The sequence below is a fragment of the Pseudonaja textilis genome, chromosome Z, assembly GCF_049901715.1.
Source record: "Pseudonaja textilis isolate UNSWEBS1 chromosome Z, rPseTex1.2, whole genome shotgun sequence".
Lineage (NCBI taxonomy): Eukaryota > Metazoa > Chordata > Lepidosauria > Squamata > Elapidae > Pseudonaja > Pseudonaja textilis.
Window position 1 is genome coordinate 87736092 of NC_142008.1, and position 23636 is coordinate 87759727.

A 23636-nucleotide genomic window follows, 5' to 3' on the forward strand; every position below is an offset into this window, starting at 1 on the left:
TTTTATTATCTAACACAATGAATTTAACTTCTAAACAAAATATTAAAGATTGGTTGATCTACGGACTGAATTTATCTAAAAGTGTTTGCATCTATGTGAGCAAAGAATGATGTTTAGGCCAGGCTGCTACATCAGCACCAACAGTGCAGAAAGTACAAGGCAGTCTTGCCATAACTTACTTTGGTTTGCCAGTATGATAAAATATATTAAATACCGTATCAAGTTTCTTTTTAAAATTCTAGGTTACTAATAAAATCTGGAATATTTTACATTTTTAAAAAATTAATTATAACATTTTATTAGATTGTAGAATAAAATACAAAAATACAAAAGCAAATATCAGGACACAGTGGGGAGAGGAAAAGTGAGGAAGAGAAGGGGGGAAGGGGAAAAAAAAAGCATTGACTTTTGACTCCCTCTGTTGCAGTAGAACATTAACATCAAACCTGAACTTTTTGTTTTCCATAATAGTATAAACTCGCCATTTCTATAACAACAAATCAATCTAATCTATAAAACCTAAAATCAAAGTTTCATTTTTTCCACCTCAAGCACGAAGCCCAGAAGCTGTTTCCATGTAGAAACAAAGTACTTATATTCTTTTCTTTAATCAAAACAGTCAATTTAGCCATCTCTGCCAGAAGTATTTTACTAGATCATTTCCTGTATTTGGCCTGCCTTATTTCCTCTCTTTGTTTTATATAATACAATATTTTAAAAAAAATCAAAGGAATTTAGTTACTAAAACCAAGCAAATCATTTTTTTTCTGCAATACTCCCAATCTTAGTAGTACCTATATACTGCAGAGATCTCCCAACTTGGCAACTTTAAGACTTGTGGACTTCAATTCCCAGAATTCTGGGAGTTTAAATCCACAAGTCTTAAAGTTGCCAAGTTTGGGGACCCCTGCTATACTACATATTTATTACAAGCCTGTCAGTATAAGATTGACTACCTCTCCAAAAGTGGGAGCAGGAAGAAAACTTTGTGGCTTGTTCCACAAAAATAATGACCTTCATCAACCTGTGTCAGGTTTTTGATCAGCTGGGATACCTAAGAACCCCAGCCTTTCTGGATGTTCTTGCAATATGCTTGTTGGAAAATTTACAATCATATTGTTGAGATACATGTAACACATTCATACCTTTCTCATTGAGCTCATATGTCTGAATGATATGTTGAGCTTGTTGCAAGCTTGCTTCTTCACCCTGATCATGCAAAAATTCCTGTAGTTCCTCAGCAGAAAGCACACAGTCCTCTCCTGAATAATGGTGGAAGATGTCCTCCAGCTCAGGCCGTTTCATTAGTCGTGTACAGAATTCCTCAATCTCAGATTCTTCCAAGCGGTCATTGTTTGATTTGTCACACTCCTGGTGAAAGAGAGACAAAGGAATAAATAAGCTGCAGTGAAAACTGGATCAGAGGCACCTAATTAGCAACTGAATGTCTAACATGGAAAAAAGCAACTTTCAGACTTTCCCAGCCTGGCAACTTTCAGGTGTATTGATACCATAATCCCCCAATTTCTCAGCTCAGACAGCTGCCAGAAATTCTCAGGATTTCCCAAACTGATACGTTTTAGATATGCTTTAGATACATTGGGGATTGCAGTCCCAATGTATCTAAAGCATAACAGTTTGGGAAAGACGGCGCTATACTAAAGGCTACTTGCTTTTTCCCCTTTACACCGCAATTACAACAGGTAATTAAAAACAAAGCACACCTATATAACATACACTGTTTAGTCTGCAGCAACAAAAAAAATACATGAAATTATGAAGAGTATTAAAAACTACTAGGTTCAGAATGAAATATAGTAAGTATTATGGCCTGAGATCCATGTTCTATATTATTTATTATCAAAAGTTGTATTAAAGAAGAACATAAAATCACCAAATGAAGACACAACACTGATGTCTCTCATCTCTATGAATTGTCTCAAAACTTTTGAACACATTAATGCAGATCTTTGGAGTTAATAACTTAGCAAGGCTGAAAGGCCTACAATAGCAAGTATAATGGAAGGGAAACTAAGAGAAGAAACAAAGTAGTATTCGTCATGTCCTACGACATGTTTTGGGTGGGAAATACATATTATATACATTTCTTCAGAATATCAAGTCCAAATAACATTGGGAGGTAGATTGATCTATCAAACAATAGTTCAAAATCATCTAGAGAATTTTCATAGCAGATAATGGATTTAAAGCTCAGTCTTTGTCCAATATTTTAACTATTACAGGAACCATGAAACATACAAAAGCACCTTTTAAATATAAAGTTACTGCTGAAAAGGACATGAAATAGAACCCAGAAGGCAAGAGAGAGAATAATATGAATACCTTAAAGAGCTGATAAGCATAGATGTCATTCATATCTATGTTTACTATTCGCAACATGTTTTTGATCTCTTTGAAACTCATCTTATTGTCTTTGTTCTTGTCGGCTTCGTGTAAGATGCCATGGATCCAGGTAGGGCCTAATGTAAGGACAATGTAAAAAAACTGGGAAGCATCTACCTTAAAATTTAAATTAATTCTCCTTCTGTTTTACATAATTAATTCAAGAAAATTGTGAAGATAAGTCTTAATACAAACTATTAAGAAAAAGGGAAGAAGTGTTGGGGCATATTTTAAATGCAGGAGACAGGGCACAAAGATATCAGCTATCCACAAATATTTGATGGAGCAATTTCTGTCTAATTCTTAGATATATGGTTAAAATGTCTTTATCAAATTCAAGTTGTAAGAAAATAAAAATTTCTGGCCATAAATTTGGTCAAAAATTTCTGACCAAATTTCTTTCAGAAAAAAACAAATTGCCACTTCTAAAGGCAATAAATTATCCTTTGTTAGGTACGGCTTTTCAAACATAGAATAGTTACACTCCAGTAACATCACTGCCACATAATTCCTTTGCTGGTGCATTTTCGCCTTTGAGGCATAACTCAACTTCTGACTCTGTGGCCATTGCCCTATATTCCACTGCCATGGAAGATGTCACAAGATAGTAGGGGTAAATACTAATACTATTTGCTTCTTTTGCACATCACCAGTGTACAGCAACCCATGAAATCAAATGGGGCTCCAAATCCCATTATAAATATGATACCATATGGGTCTAATACCTAACACAAGCCAAGGCATAGATTTTAAAAAGAGAAAGGAGGGTTTTGTATTGATTCAACAAAAACTTCCTTTCTCTTTTTACAATCTATGCCTCAGCTTTAAGGGGGAATAATATCTACCCCATTTCTATTTGCCGATATAGAAAGAAAGGATATTGCTCAAGTTTTTCTTGCTGGCTCATGGCTTCACATCTGGCCATCAGTTTTGTGAGTCCCCTCACCCACTGCTGGGCTTCAGTCCCAGTCCGAGCAGCCAGATCCAGGTTTTTCCGTTTCCCCCTGAAGACTATAGTGAAGCACTGCTCTTCTGCAAAAGAACCACCAAATTTCCGAAGCCCCTCAGATTGGTAACCTTCACGTACACTTTCAACATGGAGGATGGAGACTGAAAGACAAGGCATCAAAGGGAGTCATTCATGGAGAGAGATAAAAATTAAAAATATTCTAAGTGTCTCAACTCACCAAATACCTACCACCACTTTCAGTGAAAATGTTTTCATTTGCCATAAGAAAGCAGGGAAAGACTTATAGTTGCCTTGCACCATGGGATGAAGTGTGTGTGTGTGTGTGTGTGTGTGTGTGTGTGTATATATATTTGATAAATAAACAAATAGTAGAACATAGAACGAACAGGCAAAAGACTCCAGTTTCAACTCACAATATTTTACCATAGGGCTGGAAAAGCCAGTCACTGAGACCCTGGAGAATGAGTGTCATTGGTGCCAATTAATCTTTCCTGATCTGGTATCTCTCAACCATACTGAATTCCAATTGTCATCATTCCAGATCAGCAGACAGAAGGTGGGTCTGAAGTAGATGGAGCATTGTTTGGCTGTGATATAAGGTAGTTTTCTTTATTTCCCAACCAAGAGTCTATCAAAAACTAATTAAAAATTGTCCAGAATGAAGGTTTTATGATGCTTAGGCTTATACCTGGCTAGGATGGGAATAATAACCTAGCACTCCTAGAAGAGGAAGCAAATCTCGGACCAGGCTGTGCTTATTTTATAACATTTCTCATTTACCATCTCAGTAAGACTTTAAATACCTCTGCAAAAAAGTGATTGGCTCCAACTTAGGAGAGAACTAGAGGCTTGATCAGCCAAGGAAATGTACCACCTCTTCTCTGCTAGGATATCTCAAATAATGTTTCTTAAATTTCTTGCTCTCAGAACTCCTTTCCACTTTTAAAAATTATGGCAGACCTTTTGTTTATATGGTTTATACAAGTACTCCTCAACTTACGAGCACAATTAAGCCCAGAATTTCTGTTGCTAAGTGAGACATTTGCCCCATTTTATGACCTTCCTTGTCACAGTTCTTAAGTGAATCACTGCAATTGTTAAATTAGTAACATGGCTTTTAAGTGAATCTGGCCTCTCCATGGACTTTGTCAGAAGGTCGCAAAAGGTGATCATGTGACCCTGGGACATTGCAATTATTATAAATATGAATAGTTGCCAAGCATCTGAATTTTGATCACATGATCATGGAACAGTCATGTGAGAAACAGTTATAAGTCACTTTTTTTCAGTGCCATTGTAACTCTGAACAGTCATTTAAAAAACTATTGTAAATTTGGTCTACCTGTATTGATCCATTTTTGCCATATTAAATATTAAAATTGATACATTCATATGTTCATTCATATAAAAATAACAATATTAACTCAATAAGATATTAACATAATAAAATATTTTTCATGGAAAAATTATATATTTTAACCAATAAATAAAGAATGATGTTGTTTTAAATTTTTGCAAATATCTTCTTGCAAACAGCTGGCAAATAATTATCATTGGTGGAGTCCAGGAGAAAAGACTTTTCTGTCACAGCCTTCCACTCCTAAGAATGTCTTGTGAAATCCCTCTCCTCCCTCCTGATCTTCAGGAAAAACCTTAAAACTTGGTTGCGCCCATTGGAGCATGGGCCCCTGAAGGAGAAGCAGTTGGCTGGAGATGATTAATGCATTAATGGAGAAGGCACCACCGCAGTGGTGGGATTCAAATAATTTAACAACAGGTTCTCTGCCCTAATGACTTCTTCCAACAACCAGTTCACCAAACTGCTCAGAAAGTTAACAATGCAAATAAGCCGGGGAGGTGGTTAGCCCATAAAATTAAAAAAGAACAAGAAAAGAGAACGATCGTAGCTCTCCAAGATCAGGAAGGGAAATTATGCACGCAGAGCCAAGAAAAGAAAGAAATTGCTAAGGAGTTTTTTATGAAATTGTACAAACAGGAAGAAATACCAGAAGAATCTATTGATCGATATTTGAATGAACTTACCCGAAGTTACTGAAGAGAAACAAAATTTGAATAATAAAATATCTATAGAAGAAATTAGGAAGGCAATTGGAACACAAGAAGCAAATAAGACCCCTGGCCCAGATGGAATTCCTTCGGAATTCTATAAGGAATTCCAAGAAACAATAGAGGAGATATTGGTGGACTTATACAATGAAGCCTTGGAGAATGCTAACATGCCTAAATCATGGATGGAAGCATATATTACCCTCAGACCCACAAAAAATTCAAAACTATAGACCAATATCACTTTTAAATGTAGATTACAAAATAATGGCCACAATATTGGTGGAAAGATTAAAGAGAGTATTAAGTAGAATTATCCACACTGATCAGAATGGCTTCCTCCCCCATAGGCAAATATAAACAAATACAAGAACCATTATAGATATATTAGAATAACCAAGACAATGGCATTGATATTTTTAGATGCCCAGAAGGCATTTGACCACCTGAATTGGAACTTTCTTATTAAACAACTGATAGGCATGAAATTTGGTGAAAATTTTGTAGGATTCATTAAGACAATTTATAACATGCAAACTGCAAAAATATTAATAAATGGGGAAAATACAGATACCATAAAGATAAATAAAGGAGTAAGACAAGGCTACCACCTAGCTCCTCTACTGTATATATTGGCAGAAGAGACTCTTTTAGTGCAAATTAGGCAAAACCAAGAGATTACAGGACTAAAAATTAAAAAAGAGGAATATAAACTCCAGGCATTCGCCGATGATATGACATTTATATTAGAAGAACCCTTAGAAGCGAGCCTTATACTACTAAGAGAAATAGAAGAATACGGAAAGGTAGCAGGGTTAAAAATTAACAAAGAAAAAACAAAAGTGTTAACAAAAAACTGTACAAAGGAGCAGAAGGAAGAACTAGCAAATAAATTAGGTACGCAGGTGGTAAATAAAGTAAAATACCTAGGGATCTGGTTGACTGCTAGATGTTCGTTGATTAAAAAAGATAACCATGATAAGTTAATAATGCAAATAGTTAAAGATTTAGATAATAGGGTCAAATTGCAGTTATCACTATTGGGACGTATTTGGATAGTAAAAATGAATATTTTGCCAAAATTGTTGTTCTTGTTTCAGACAGTGCCAGTCAAGTTGGATTGGGTTAAATTAGAAAATAGAAGGTTATTAGTATTAGAAGGTTTTGATCTCCAACTTGGCTGGTACGCCTTCATGTGGGATGGAAAATCTAAACAACATTCATATTTCCAAAGGTACCATGTAAGAAATGTGTTGTTCAATATCTGGGGAAAGATTAAAAAAAAAACACTACCCAAAGGTTCCATTGTGGCTATCTACATTGGAAGCAGTTACACATCCAAATGTATTGGATTATGAAAATATTGTCAGGTATAAAGATTTATTATATGACACTGGAGAGCTTAAAAATAGGAACCAAATACAAATTCAAAGAAAGGTGGCCCTTTGCACAAATACAAACCCATTATATAAAAGATAGAGAACAATTTGGCTTTAATATGACCCCATAAGAATTAGACAAAATATGGCTAGGAGAGGAAAAGAAAACAATTAGTAAAACATATAAATATCTTTCGGACTACAAATTAAAAGAAGAATCTATGATAATTTGGGCTAAAACCGTGGGTCATGGTATTGAATTAGATAAGTGGGAACACATTTGGCAAACAAATTACAAATTAACCATGTCAGTCTCGTATAAAGAAAACTTATATAAAATGGTTTATTGCTGGCACCTACCACCCGCGAGACTGGCTAAGATGTTCTCCAACCTACCATCGAATTGTTCGAAATAAAACTACACATAAGGAACATGTTTTCACATGTGGTGGACTTGCCCACGTGTTCAGAAATTTTGGAGAAATATTAGAAATTGGATTTTAAATATAACAAAACAAAATTTAAAATTTGAAGCCGAAAACTTTCTGCTAAGTATGATAGATTCAAACATGGAGAAAAAAATATCAATATTTAATTTTGCACATCATAACTGCAGCCAGAATAATCTACAAACAAAACTGGAAACTGTCTTCCATTCCTTCAGAGGATATGGTAATTAAAAAATACATGAATGTGCTGAGATGAATAGCCTAACCAAACTGTTAAAAAATAAACAAGATAGTGACTACTATGAAATATAGAACATTTGGTATGAGTGGTTAAAGAAAAGGTAATACTTGATATTTGGATAAGTTATGGAAATGAAAGAATTTTCCACAATTTAATCATAAACTATATAGAGAAATCAAAACATTAAAAGAACGAAGGAGTTATTGTAACAAGGCAGATCATGTCAAGATAAAGATAAAGAATTTTTTTTTAACCATTGCTCAATATATGCTGTAAAATGTATATATGTATGTATGTGTGTGTATGTATGTACACCCGCTTCAAACCCTTCTGAACCATACATGAAGCGAACTGATGCCCACCATGAAGATGTGGCACGACCACGAATGTGAAGCCAAACAGTAGGATCACAGCTCACCAGCTCAAATCCCCCAGCAACTAAGACTAACCTGAGCACAACCAAGCCCCCACCTGAACAGAACACACCCCCAACCTATCAAAACACAGCCAACCCCCCAACCAATCAGAACACAGCCAAGCCCCCACCCAATCAAGTCACACCCCCACTAGCAGTTAAAAGGAAGAAGCAGCTGCAAGCTCACATTACACATTATAAAGCACAAAGCCGAAGACACAAGCCTGAAGATGATGAATGAGACTTCATCGAAACTTCGCCTAGATACTTCCAATTTTACGCGGGAGAAAACCCGAATAACCAAAGATCCAACCAAAGATCATGAAAACCTTCCCATGTAAGATTAAGACTATCTTGGCGACATTTCGGTAAGGTCCCACTCGCCATCCTCAGGCTGGTGCTTTCAGCTTCATGCCAGTGCAAGCAGTGCGGCTTTTTGGAGACTTTTACTCGGAGCCAAGCCGCACAAAAAGCCTCCAATACAGGAAATACAATGTTGCCAGCCAGTCAAGACAAAAAAAGCCACAAAACAGACAGAAGATATTAGAAACACCAATCAAACAGAACACAGCAAACTCCAAGACCAATAAACACAGACCAAGACTCCCAACCAATCAGGATGAAGAAAAAAACATTCTGGCATAGCATAGGCTAGCACCAAATTTAAAACAGAAACGGCTGTGAAAGTCTGACTCACAGACGAACACTATTCAGAAGTCTGATGATGGCAGATGAGATTCTGCCGAAACATTGCTACAACTTTAAAAGCACAACTATAATGACGTGGGAAAAAGCTGAATACCATATGTGTGTGTGTGTATGTGTGTGCGTATATATATATATATATATATATGTAGATCTTTGGTTGTTCGGGTTTTCTCCCGCGTAAGATTCGAAGTATCTAGGCAACGTTTCGAACAACCAAAGATCTACATATAAATACCCATGAGAACCTCAGAAAACATATATATATATATATATATATATATATCGAAGTATCTAGGCAACGTTTCGATGAAGTCTCATTCATCATCTTCAGGCTTTTGTCTCCGGCTCTGTGCTTCTCAGAGTAATGTGAGATTGCAGCTGCTTCCTCCTTTTAACTGCCAGTGGGGGTGGGACTTGATTGGGTGGGGGCTTGGCTGTGTTCTCATTGGTAGGGGTTTGGCTGTGTTCTGATTGGTTGGGGGTTAGCCGTGTTCTGATTGGTTGGAGGCGTGTTCTGTTCAGGTGGGGGCTTGGTTGTGCTCAGGTTAGTTTTAGTTGCTGGGGATTTGAGCTGGTGAGTTGTGATCTTGCTGTTTGGCTTCTAGTACGTGGTCCTGCTGCATCTTCATAGTGGGTGTCGGTTTGCTTCATGTATGGCTCAGAGGGGTTTGAAGTGGGTAGTGATGCAGCTGCAGTGCAGCTTCTGGTCCATGGTCGTGTCTCATTTTCTGAATGGGTGGGAGTCTGTTTTCTATATGGAAGTGTGGTGGTGGTATCTTGTGTGGCTCTCATGGGTGTGGGTCTGGTGTCCTTCTTCATGTTAGGTACTCGCCTGTTCATGAGGGCAGGTTTCCAAATGTCTGGAAGGCGGGAGGTGTCATCTCGTTTGTTCATGCTGTGTGGGCGTTTTTCTATCTCTATGGCTTCTCTGATTATTCTGCTGTTGAAGTGTTCGGTTTTGGCGATGGTTCTGGTATTTTTAAAATCAATTTCATGTCCTGTGGCTTTGAGGTGTTGGACCAGGGAAGAGGTCGTTTCTTCTTTTTTGATTGAGTTCTTATGTTCTTCAATGCGTGCACTTATTCTTCTGTTAGTTTGTCCAATGTATGTGGTAGGGCAGGCAGTGCAGGGGATTTCGTATACCCTTGGTTTTCTAATTCGATTTTGTCTTTGGGGTTTCTTAGTATGGTGGATATTTTTCTGTTTGTGCAGAATGCTGTTTTGATGTTGTGTTTTTGGAGGATCTTGCTAATTTTGTCTGTAGTGCCTTTTATATATGGGAGGAGGGCTTTGCCGTTTTCTTGTTCTCTGTCTTGGATTTTGGTTGGGGTTTCTTTTTGGATTAGGTGGGTAATCTTCTTTCTTTGGAATCCATTGGCTGTAAGCACGTTGGTGAGAGTGTGTAGTTCGGTTTTTGGTGTTGTTCATCGGCTAAGCATTTTGTTCTGGAGATGAGTGTCTTGGCTACGGAATTGATCTGTGCTGGGTGGTGGTGTGAGAGTGCATGTAGATAGCGGTTAGTATGTGTTTTCTTCTGGTAGATGGTGTGTCCTAGGGAGCCATTGGATCTTTTGTATACCAAGACATCTAGGAAGGAAGTTGATTGTTGGCTTCTGTTTCCATGGTGAATTGTATTTTGGGGTGTAGGCTGTTGAGGTATGTGAGGAAGTTGTTCAGTTTTTCTTTCCCGTGTGGCCAGATTATGAAGGTGTCATCTACGTATCTGAGCCAGAGTTTGGGTTTGTGGTCGTATTTTTCTAGAGCTTGTGTTTCAAAGTGTTCCATGTAGAGGTTTGCGATGACAGGTGAGAGGGTGATCCCATGGGTGCTCCTTCTATTTGTTTGTATTTTTGTCCATTGTAGGTGAAGTATGTATTGATAGGCAGTGGTTGGTTAGATCTAGGATGTGCTTGGGGGTTGTATTTGTTTTGGATGGCTGTCAAGGCTTCTTTTATTGGCACTTGGGTGAAGAGGATATGACATCGAAGCTTACTAGTAGGTCGCTAGGTTGTAAGTTTTGTTTCTTTATGATCTCGATGAACTGGAATGAGTTTCTTACGTGTGAGTTGATGGATTCTGCATAGGGTTGTAGTTGTTTGGCGAGGAATTTGGCCAGGTTTTGTAGAGGTGAGCCTATGGAGCTGACTATTGGTCTGAGTGGGGTTCCTTCTTTGTGTATTTTGGGGAGACCATAAAGCTTGGGGCATCTGGATGATTTTTCTCTGGGTATGATTCCTTGCTGGATTTCTTCACTGATGGGGAGGCTTTTATTTTGGATTTGGTAGTTTTTTCACATACAAATACCCGCGAGAACCTCAGAGAAACAAATATATATATATATATATATATATATGACCATGGACCAGAAGCTGCACTGCAGCTGCATCACTACCCACTTCAAACCCCTCCAAGCCATACATGAAGCAAACCGACACCCACTATGAAGATGCAGCACGACCATGAACTCAAAGCCAAACAGCAAGATCACAGCTCACCAACTCAAATCCCCAGCAACTAAGACTAACCTGAGCACAACCAAGCCCCCACCTGAACAGAACACGCTCCAACCAATCAGAACACGGCCAACCCCCCAACCAATCAGAACACAGCCAAACCCCTACCAATGAGAACACACCCCACCCAATCAGAACACAGCCAAGCCCCCACCCAATCAAGTCCCACCCCACTAGCAGTTAAAAGGAAGAAGCAGCTGCAATCTCACATCACTCTGAGAAGCAAGAGCCGAAGACAGAAGCCTGAAGATGATGAATGAGACTTCATCGAAACGTTGCCTAGATACTTCAAATCTTACGCGGGAGAAAACCCGAACAACCAAAGATCCATATATATATATATATATATGTTGATTTGTCTGTTTTAAATGTATATCAAATAAATGTTTTTTTCTAGAATTAAAAAAAGAAAGAAAATTAACAACCGGTTCTCCCAAAGTGGTGCGAACTGGCTGAATTCCACCACTGCACCACCACCACCTTTCCACTGCAAACCTGCAGGGTTTTTTTTAAATTTCTTTTTAATCTTTTGTAATTTTAAATTGTTTTTATATCTGTATGTTTTATTACATTGTAAGCTTGTCAGAGTCAATTTGAACCATGAGATGGGCAGAATATTGATTAATAATTCATTGATTAATTACATGTAATAGCATTTCAGTTCAAGGAAAACCAGTCCTAGACATATTGGCCAGTTTGCCCTTCAACATTTCCCACTGTCTAAGAAATGCCTCTACTTCTACCTCAACATGTACGAGAATTAGTTATTATTTCTGAGAATCCTAGTTTGGGGGATTTGAATCTCCATGTTTGACATAGCAACATAAAGAAGGAAAAGATAACTTTTGTAACTTTTGAGTAGTACATGTGGGTGAATTCTTATTCTGAATGATGATTTCAGAAAGAGGGTTCTTAGTATTACACATCAAAAACATCATGCAGTTTTTCAACTGGAAAGAAAATCGGTACAATGGAAGCAGTGGAAAACAATGGGAGAATAATAGATGTAAGGCAATCTCAACATTTTATGTAAAGGAAGGGAGGGAGGGTGGGTTTGCATAGCTGTGATGGGATGTCTAACAGATATTAAGAACATGGCAGAAAGAAGAAAATTGTTATTAGAGGGAGCTGCATTATTATAGAAAAATTGGTTTAGTTCAGGAGAGGAAGAAACATTTGAAACTAATTCCACCTTAATTATATCAGGATAAATTCACCTGGAAAATTGCTCTTATGACTTTTCAACGTTTTATTATGTTATCCTATGAGCAAATAAAATCTTTTCAGCAACCCCAGTACGTTTTGTTTCCAAGTGAGGATCTATAGCTGGAGTCTCTGAAAGACCAGGAATGGCATTGCAGCAGAGATTAGAAGCCAGATGATAAATTCTGGCTGGCCGTTGTCCTTCTGCACAAAGAAGAGATTGTGAGATCACCCACTTGCATCCTGGACTGTTGCTCCTCATGAGAAGACTGTATGCCTGGCCTAATGAGTTACCCCCAACAAAGATGGATCACAGAGCACCTGATTGTCAGTTATCACATGCTATTTCACTGTCACATGCCCAAGCAAGTCTGTATTTTTTTTTAAAAAAAAAGCCTACACCCAAGCTGTTATATTTAGCAGTCAAGCCACAATTCAACATATTTAATCTTCCTGCAATTTTCCCTTGCCTCACCCTGTCCTAATAAAGTATTTATCTTTCAAGATGCATTCCGGCAAGGCAGTGTTACCCCTATCAAGTTTTTTAAAAAATGTCCAAAGAAAACAAATAAATCTTCCTTCCTACCCCACACCCTGTTCTCAAGGAATCAACCATGAATAACTCATAGCCAGGAGAGTACAAGTATTTCTTGTTTGCGAATGGGAAGAGCTACTTTTACAAATTAAGAGACTAAGCCGTGAATCAGGAAGTCCTCAGTCACAATTCTTTTTATATATAATTGACCATTGACCACCTATTCCTCTCCTCCTTCTCTCTCCTCCCTTTTTAAAGGAATATTTAAATTGTTTTCAATGTAGGTAAAAAGGTAAGTCAGAAACAAAGAACTAAAATAGAACAAGAATGGATATTATATTATATATTATATAATAGAGCCATTAATAACTCTGACCACATGGAAAAATAGTGGTCCATTTCAGAGTTCACAGATGGAAAGTAAATACATATCTTAATCAAAGATTTAAAGTCCTGTATGGCAGAAACTTTGCACTGAAGTAAAACAAACATTTAATTCCTTATACATTGTTACATAAATTCTGAATTTTTGATAGTTAAATATCACCTATAAACCTTATTTAATTACTGCTCAATTAAGTGTGGCAATTAGAAATTAAATTGATGCAAATTTTGTCTATCACTACAATTATTTTCCTGAGAAGAGGATCAGAAGTAAAAGGTTTTATTATTTAATGAATATTGATATAATTATAAGTATTAAGAAAAATAGTAGACATATTATTTAATAGTGAACTGACAATCTGTCTTTAGAAAAAGAACATTGACATATTTAAATGTAATGCTTTCAGTTAAACTTTTTCTTTGAATCTGGTGTAATTGTTTGCTTGTTTTCATTTTCTTCATACAAAGTGGATTATGAGACCCACAACTATTGTATAAAACATCTAAAAACTATAACAATAAAAGGGGGAAATGGTGAGAAATAAAACTAATATGAAATTAATTAAAGTTGAGATGGTTGCTGTTATTGGTTTATGTGGGATCTTGTAAACTAAAATGTGATAGGATTTTTGAAATGTTTAACTTTATATAACAAAGTCTATGTGATATTCTATATTTACTGAAAATAATTAATCTTTTGCAAAAGGATATGAAAGTAATTTTGATATGCTTTTAAGTTCCATTCTTTCATATTTGAATAAACATTTCATATTTGATTTAAATAGGAAACTGAAAATGGCAATTTGTGCATACAAACAAGAATATTTGAATGAAAATGATCTGATGACCTCATGACAGTTTTATAGTGAATTACATTAATCCCAGGAAAGACAAAAATCTAGCTGTGATTACTTGTGAGGAATAACACTGTCAAAGACAAAGCCAGGATTTTTTTTAAAAAAATGGACAAACCTCTGTTTTTTCTGTCTTGTCACAATTGTAGCCTCCAATTAGCATCTCGAATAAACAATTACTACAGCGCTATGCTAACATTTTATCCCACAATGGTGGAAAACTCTGAAGCTGTAAATCAGAAGGAAATCTATAATAGATAATTAGATACGTGTGTGTGTGTGTGTTCCTTTTCTCTCTATCACTATACTCCTCTTCCATGAATCACCATCTTTTCCTATCAACATAAAATTTCCAACTAATTGAGCTTATCAACATTGAACATCAAAGATGGGAAGATTGTCTGAGTTTTTAATTCTGGAATAAGCAACAGTAAGATTTATCTAAGTGTTTAGCCCAGAAATGGGCTGCAAATAGTAGATCATAAGAATTTAAGTTAAACAGGCAGAATTAACACACTTAGTAAAATTCAGAATAAAACACTTGTAAATACTTTGAAACTTACAAATATGTTTGGAGTGAGCCTTTTTAAAACGAGTCTCAAACCAGATAGACATCCCATCTTCAAGAAGCCGGAACAGTCTTTGTTTCTGGGGCTGATAATTCTTGACTTTCCAGAAACTGGTTCCCTTCAGCATTATCTTAATATCTTCATCATCCGTCAAACCTGGAGAGAAAACAGCAGGGGAGAAAGATGAAACAAATTTAGTACTTAATTTACATCTTGAAATAAAAGAGCAAGAGGCATTGCTTTTTACCATGATTTAGAACTTTTTTTTTTCTGGGCAAACCTTGGAATTTGTAAAATACCGTGTTTCTCCAACAATACACCCCCCAATAGGAAGACCCAGCATGCTTTTCTAGGCATAAAATGAAATTAAGCCCCTCCCCCCAAATTTAGGCCTAGTTTAAAATATGCGAAAGTGGGCGGGGAGGCAGGTGGGAATTTGCCATTAGGAGTGCCCGCGGCAGCTACGCCCACCATCAGCCACTCCTAACACTATGGTGGAGCACAGAGGGCTCCTTACCCCTCCCTTACCCGGGTCAGCAGGCGGGAGGCGTCAGTGTGGATGTCTGGCAGCGTTTCAGCCACTTCTCAGGCCTCCATAGCTTCCATGGTTTCCACCAGTTCTGGCGCCTCTCTTGCCAGTGCCATCTCCAACAACAGCATCTGAGTCGCTCCCGCTTTTCCTCCGTCCCTGTAACAACAGGAAAAAGGAGCGCCGTGCTTTGCGTTTTGATTTAATCCCGAGTGGTTGGGTGGGTGTGAGAAGAGCCGAGCAACTGTCTCTGCTGCTGCTACCCTTGGTGCTCCAGCCTTGGGCTCTGCAAGTTTGCAAAAGTCCTGGTGCGCAGCCCGTTCCTGCATTCCAAGTGCCCGGGCTGAGCTGCAGCTGTCCCTCTCTCATCAGCGCCGTCTCCAATAACAGTGGCAGCAGCGGCGGAACTGTGGCAGCATTTCAGCCACTTTTCGGGTGGGGGAGCCACCTCCGTAACTTCTGCGGTTCCCGCCACTGCTGCTGCTGTTTTTGGAGACAGCGCTGGCAAGAGAGGGACAGCTGCAGATCAGCCTGGGCGCTTAGAATGCAGGAACGGGCTGCTCACCGGGACATTTGCAAACTTGCAGAGCCCGAGGCTGGAGCACCAAGGGTAGCAGCAGCAGAGACTCTCACTCAGCTCTTCTCGCGCCCACCCAGCCACTCGGGATTAAACCAAAATGCAGCGCGCAATGCTCCCAAGGTACCTCAAAAATCTTTTTTTTCCTGTTGTTACGGGGACGGGGGAAAAGTGGGAGCGACTCAGATGCTGTTTTTGGAGACGGCGCTGGTGCGCAGGGGGGAAAAATTAATTCACCCCCCCAAAAGACGTCCTAGCCGTTTTTGGGGGGCTCAAACAAAAAAAAGGCCCGGCCTTATTTTGTGAGAAACACGGTATTAGGTGAAATTAACTTTTCACTTATCTACAATCAGTCAACACCATCCAGAAGAATAGAAGAGGCAAGAAAACAACTACAGTTTCCACTTTCCTTTCTCCCTATCTTTTGGTTTTAAAAAGCCTGTATCCTGACATTTTGGAAAAAATAACTTTATGGTAAGGTTTGGAAACTCTTACGATACTTCTTAAGATCCAGTTATCTAACCTGCACATTTTCTGATTCTTTGTCACACTAATATGATTCAGACTCAATTTCCAGAGCAGGCAAATCCAAAAGATCAGAAGACAAAGACAAAAGAGGGGTGATGGTCATGTTTCAGATTCAAAAGACAAAGCACAGGCAATTCTCAAATAGGGAAGATATTTGGGTTGATGAATCAAGATCAACATCATACAGAGCAAGCCATGCCTTTACTAGTTCCTGAATCTATTGATTCAAATTGTTGTACTGTACCTCCAATGACAGCATAGATTTTGATAATAGCAAAGATTAGCCTGAAACTGCCATTCTCAAGAGCTGAATCGGATGCACAGAAAGAATTGCAAACTTGGACTCTATAGTTGGCACCAAATGCCGCCACCTACCTTTTGACCAAACCTGCCCATTTCAACAGTATAGTTACTACTGTTCAGGAGTTGCTCTAGCTACTAGTAGGCTTCCAAGCTTCCAAGGTACTGCATTGTTCCATACAATGCTCTTAGAAGATCTTCTACCCTGCATGTTAATATATTCTCTAGCCACAAGAGGATCTACTAAATGCCTACTCATAAAAATCTGTGGGCTTAGGATACAGAAAGTGATATTTCCTCATTCAACTGGCCTCCTAAGGTCACCTTCTTGTCCCTTAACAAACAGGTGAGGGGGGAAAGTCCTTTCCCACAGGGCATTCAGGGAAGTTTAACTGAGGACAGTGACAAGTATTTTTTAAAAATATTCTGTTTGCATCGTAATGGGATTTTAAGTCTCACAATTAGGAGGCATACATTATTACAACTGTAAACCAGAGACACTGGATTATGTTTTGTATCCTGTCAGTAAGTGAGAACCCTTCCACATCAACAACAGGTTTATCAAACTCTAGATGGACAGCTCTACCTAACTGGGGAGCAGAGGAAAATTTAGTCTGACAAGTAAGCGGATGTGGAAGTCTGTTCAAACTGGCAAAGGTAAGACATTCAAGGATTCAACAGCTCTTTGATGTGAATATGCTGAATCATAATTCCTGCCAACCTCGGCTTTTATGGTTTAGAACAGGTGTCGCCAACCTTTTGGACCTCAGGGGCCACCAAACTCATAATTTTAAATCTCAGGGACCACTAACCGGTTCTGTGGGTATGACCTAATTTGTGGGTGTGGCTTGGTGGTCATGTGACTGGCTGGGCATGGCTTGTATGTAAATATTATAAATATTTATATGAATATTGAATTTTTTATAAAAAAGGGCAACTTTTATCCAAAATCAGGCAAAGCAGGCAGGCAGATTGAGTTGCTCACAGAATCAGATTCATTCAGAGATCTATCTATCTGTCATCGGCTAGCTCAGTCTGTCACATAAAATTTGCTTACAAGCGAACTCATAAAATTTGCTAGCAAGCAAACTCACAAAATTAACTCACAACACACCATGTATGTAAATATTGTGTTTTTTATTTAAAAAAAGAGCAACTTTTACTCAAAATCAGGCAAAGCAGGCAGGTAGATTGAGTTGCTCACAGAATCATTCATTGATCTATCTATCTGCCATTGGCTACTTGAGTCTGTCACATAAAATTTGCTTGCCGTGAGTCTACATAATAGAACTTTCAGTCCTAAGGGAGGTTCGGCTGTTTATTTATTTTATTTATTTTTATTTGTCAATTGCATACAAGATAATAGGTATAAGTAAAAACATAGTTATGAATACATGGATACATATAAGAAAAATAAAAAATATATAAAAGAAACAATAGGACAGGGACGGTAGGTATGTTGGTGTGCTTATGCACGCCAAAGATCTAAATTATGCAGAGCCAAAGATCTAAAGACCAGCTAGAAAGCAAGAAATCCAACCATTTCCTGCTTCCTAGCTAATCTAAATCTCCTGGCACAGCAGAACAGCTGATGGTCAGAAAAAAAAAAGGAAAAATAGCAACTTAACAGACAACTTTGCTGGGTAAGGAGTGGGTGGGAAGGGTTCCCGCAGGCCATGTGGGTGGAGCAGCCTTGTGTTTCTGTGCAGCCTGGAGTAATTGCTTTGGGGGGGTGCTCTAGGGGTGACATTTCTCTGCAGCCCACCAAAATTATCTCATGGCCCATGGCAACCGCGGGTTTAGAAGATGATTGGAATATGGAAAACATTGAACCACTGGCAAAATACACATAAGAGAGAAGTACATAGTTCAATATTACTTTTCATTGTGGTTTAAGCTTTCTAAAAATGAAAGCAAAAAAAGATCAGTATTATAGTTGGAATGAGACAAATAAAAATGGAAATACAAAAAATACAGTAAATGTGTCCACTTATAGGATGCATATGACCAAATATATTCAGATGGACACTTTGATCCATAGAATGCAAAGTTGCTGCACCTTTTATTCTGGAAAAATAGACAAAAACCTTGGTTAATCCCTGTTACCAGTTTCTGATTGTCCCCCAAAGGGACAAATAGATGGGATTATACTTAATATTTAACCTTAATATTTAATATTTAATCTTTAAGACTTAATAGCCAAATTAAAAATTGCTTTTTCTGCCACATTCATAGATTAAGAAGGCAATTGTGTTGAAGAAACTTTATATTTCTTACTAGATTATAATCCTCCACTTTCTGTTGGGGCCTACATAGTTTCAATGTTTGGATAACAGAAAAAAAAATATGAAACAAAGAGATATACTCTTATATATTATACACTCTTATATATTAAGAAATTCCGACTTCCAGTTCAGGCTTCTTCAGCAATGGACTGAAATCCGCAATCGTGCGTGGAGCGCCCTGAGCCACCCGGATTCGGGGCTGAAGCCACCCCGTAGAGGTGGTGAAGAAAGGGGACCCATCAGCGGGGTTGAAGAGAGCTGCATCTCTCCTCCTCAGCTGGCCATTACTCCCTTTCCCAAAGGCGGTTGCATCAGTGGTCAGAAATGGCCACCTCAAAGAAGAACCAGACAAGATTGTGCAGGAGGAAGTTTAAAGGAGAAAGTTTGACTGACCGGGTTGAATGGAGAACATCTATTTAAGGTACCTGGAATCTGAATTTTAAAGACTAATACTATTCCTAAAAAAGATCTTAAGCAGTGAAAGAGAAAGGGAAAGGAAACGGAATTGGCTTTTTTTCCTCTAATATTGACAGTTTTAATTGACTTGGAATGTTAAGAAGAAGAGATTCGAATAAGAAATTGATACTAATTCACTTTGACATTAATAGGCTATTTCTAGCTGAAAATAAAGTGTCAAAGAGATAAAGATTCTTGGATAATTTAAAAATTTTCTTAAAAAAAGAAAGCAGAGGAGGGAAAAAGGAAACAAGAAGTTGGAATCTGGAAAACGGAGGAGACCACCTGGAACTTTAAAAAAATTGATAGTGGAATTTTAACAAGGCTTGCAAAAAATATATTGTAGCTGAAACTTTGTTACAAGATAACAAAGCCCCTGGAAAGAGAAAGTGAGAAATGAAGCAAGAAACAGTTTTGGATTATTGGATGATTCCTGGAATTTTGGATGGTGGATCCTAATGAAACAAAATAAAATCAATTGGGGGTTGTTTAAAATTTTTTAAAATGGCATCACTCCTTGAAGAGTTAAAAATGAGACTTAAAGAACAAAAAGAAGCACACGAGAGAAGAGGATCTTTTGGCTTCATATTTCAATTTTTAGAAATGGAGATTTTGATCTATGAAAGACAACAAAAAACGCTGGCAGAACAAGAAGGGTGGAATAAAGAAGAAGCAATCTTTAATAACCAAGCAACTTTAAGCGGGGTAAAAAGGGGAAAGTGGGGAAAGGGAGTTAAAAACTTAAGCATAGAAGCAACAATAAAAAAAAGAGTAATCATATCAGGAAAAAGCAGAAGGATCACAGAAGGGAGAATCAGATAGAAAAAGGAATAAAAAAGGGAGGGAGAAGAAGATAGGGAAGGGGAAAGGAAAAGAAGCTACAAAGGACAGAAACAAGATATAAAGGTACAGGAAAAGCGTACAAAAATTAAAGGTATAAACCTATTTAAAAGACACAGAGACAATGGTTAAAATTTAACTTAAGGAGAGGATTCTGCAAGGGTGCATGGGATAGTATTGTTATATTAGAAATAGAAAAGGGTTAGAAAATATGTTTAGATTATTAAAGTGATAGAAAAAATTTGAATTGATGTGTAATGGAATATTTGTTTGTAAAGAGAATAAGGCTCTCAATGATTTAAAAAGAAAGTTAAAAATAACTGAAAAGAAAGATGGAAGATTTTTATCAGTTGATAAGATGAATTTGAATAAGAGTAATATTTTTATTGACTACTGTTAATAACTATTGTTTTGTTTTTTATTTAAAGACAGTAATAAGTAAAATATGAAATATAGATGATTAAAGTGAAAGACAACTGATATTACTAGGTAATGTTTGTTAAAAGAAATAGAAATGTAAAAGATTGTTATTAATATTAATGGCAGAGCTGTACTTGAACAGAATAATTATTCCATTTACTATTGTTATACATATATACACAGATATATATACATATATATTTTTTTCTTTTAAGAATTTAGTGTGTATTTTTAAGGGAATGTACCAAGCAGAATTTGATTGAAAATAGGTATGTGTTATAAAATAGGGGTTAAAAAATGAATGTTATAACTGTAAAGGTGTAACTTAAATTTTTAAACAAGATTTGAAAAAAGATACAAAGGTGTTACACTCCAGTCTAGTAATTACAGGTGAAAATTTATTTTATGAGAAAAGATAATATGAAATTGTAAACAGGATAGACAAAAGTATAAAAACATTGATTAGAAAGATTTTAAAAATTAGAAAAAGATGTAATTGAATTAAGAAAGGGGTGAGATAATTTAAAATAAGACTATAGGAAATAAAGAAAGGGAAAAACTATTGAAAAAATTGTGAAAATGGGTATAAGATATGGATTAGAATTTATAAGATAAATATGTATTGAGTTTATGTCTGTATGGAGAAGTGATAACCCGTGGTCACGCTGTTCTCAAAAAAAGATATTTTATTTGTATTTATATGTTTTGTGAAAACTTAAATAAAACTTTTATAATTTTTTTAAAAAAAATTCCAAACGCAGGCGGGGCAGGTGTTTTTCTATGCCACTCCCAGCCACTTGTCCAGCAGAATACTTCATAGTGTTTCCTGAAATCTATCAGCAAAAATATTTCTGTTTCTCTTAGAAGATGAGGAAAGCAATAGAAACAGGCACAGAGATAAGATTCATTTGGATATCATTTTAAAAAAAAACAGAGGAAAAGCATTAAAATCAATATACAAAGAGTACATGACTGAAATCTGGATTATTCAAGATAAATATGAAAATTTCTGAATGAATCTATTATACAGTAACTCTTTTTAGAAAGAAAACACTTCTGCATAAAGTATTACATAATTTGGAAATCATTCCATAATAATATAACTTGGCAAATAACATAGCAAGTAATTTATTTGGAATTTTAAACGTTCCATGTATGTTACATATACAAATAAATATGTAATATATGTATATATGGCTCAGGCAAGCAAGTACAACTATGAAATTTGTAGAAATACGGGTATGAACTGTACCAATATGATGCACTGCTGTGTGTGTGTGTGTGTACTTCTGATGACCATTTGCTACCTCCAAATGTTTTCATGTTCTATCCCTGAGAGCAATTGATTGTAAACAGACCATTTGTACTACTGGAAAATGCAATTAGAATTAGATTAGATTTAAAAATGATTGCTAGATTAAAGAAGCTTATTGGGATCAAGGTAGGAAAAGGTTTTTATACTTAAAAGCTAACTCACCACAGCCAACTTGTCAAGGCCAGCTCACCATGGGACAATTCACTTGGCCAACTTGCCACAGGACAAGAGTTACACTAATATCGAAGAAACAGTGGAATAGAATCATTAAAGAAACTATGCCAAAGAAAATTAAATCTGAATGACAAAAATTAAAATAATTTTTAACCATTTTAAATAATCAAGTTTAATTGTTGAACTGTCCCACAGCATGTTGTCCTGTTGCGAGTTGACCATTGCGAGTTCTTCTGCAGTGAGTTGGCTACGGCAAGTTGGGTGGGAGAGGAGACCAGCCAGCTCATCCAACAGTTGTTTGTGTTGCTTCACCTGGAGTAACAATGCCTAAACTGGACACTTCCCTGAAGAACTGGGAGGTACAGAAAACTCTCCCGCCAACTTTTCAAGCAAGCAAAAGCTATACTAAGCCAATCCATTGAAATTGCCCCCCAAACAAGAATACCAAGATGCGACTGAGACATTTTGCTTAAACACAAGGGTAGTACTCATCTGTCCTTGTCCTGCTCCTGCAAAGAAGTAGGTAGTTAACTGTAACTCCAACACAGCTAACAGGGAATAGCTCTCTCCACCAACTGAGTGGAATGCAGGGCAAGTTAAAGCATATACACACATTTCTTTCCTTTAACACCTCAACGCTACCTGATACAAGAACTTTCCTAATGGAAAACCTGCACCACATGTACACACACACACACACACAGACGTTCAGCCAAAAATGATAACAGCTGAGGAAGAAGTAACTGAAATTGGAAAATTTAGTAAATGGGTTGTAGTAAAATGAGAAAGCTGTATATTCCAGCTATGTCTTTACTACCTACTGTATTATGACGTTTTTCCCATGAAGAAAAAAAATGGAGAATGCCTCTCAGATCAAAGAATACAGAATAACAGAGTTGGAAGGGAGCTTGGAGGTCTTCTAGTCCAACCCTCTGCAGGAAACCCTATATCATTTCAGACAAATAGTTATCCAATCTCTTCTTAAAAACCTCCAATACTGGAGCATTCATAACTTCTGGAGGCAAGTGGTTCCTCTGGTTAATTGTTCTAACTGGCAGAAATTTTTCTCCTTAGTTCTACGTTGCTTCTCTCCTTGATTAGTTTCCCCCCATTGCTTCTTGTCCTGCCCTCAGGTGCTTTGGAGAATAGCTTGACTCCCTCTTCTTTATGGCAGCCCCTGAGATATTGGAACAGTGGTATCATGTCACCCCTAGTTCTTTTCATTAAACCAATTCCTGCAACTATATGATTTAGCCTCCAGTCCCCTAATCCTCTTTGTTGCTCTTCTCTGCACTTTTTCTAGAGTCCCAACATATTTTTATAATACGGTGATCAAAACTGGATTCAGTATTCTAATCTAACCAAGACATTATAAAGTGGTATGATTCTAGCCCTCTGTTAATGCAGCATAGAATTACATTGGCTTTTTTGGCAGCTACAGCACACTACCGCCTCATATTCCCACAGATATCATAGAATAGCCAGGACATATTTTATAGAACAGAATAATGTGGAGAAATAA

General features: G+C 37.2%; 1 protein-coding gene across 3 annotated transcripts in view; it reads right to left on the reverse strand.

Moving 5' to 3' along the window:
• The window catches only part of PLCD3 (phospholipase C delta 3), a 68631-nt gene that overhangs the window by 22876 nt on the left and 22119 nt on the right, over window positions 1–23636 (reverse strand). For 2 of the 3 annotated variants that reach the window (XM_026718253.2, XM_026718252.2), the window contains exons 2-5: window positions 14685–14846; window positions 3285–3513; window positions 2344–2473; window positions 1146–1371 (exon numbers count right to left, since the gene is read on the reverse strand). In XM_026718253.2, the coding sequence (XP_026574038.1) occupies window positions 1146–1371; window positions 2344–2473; window positions 3285–3513; window positions 14685–14846 (747 nt within the window). Of the gene's footprint in view, window positions 1–1145; window positions 1372–2343; window positions 2474–3284; window positions 3514–3604; window positions 3680–14684; window positions 14847–23636 lie in introns of those variants that run through there. The other variant, XM_087916238.1, reaches the window with a different exon arrangement.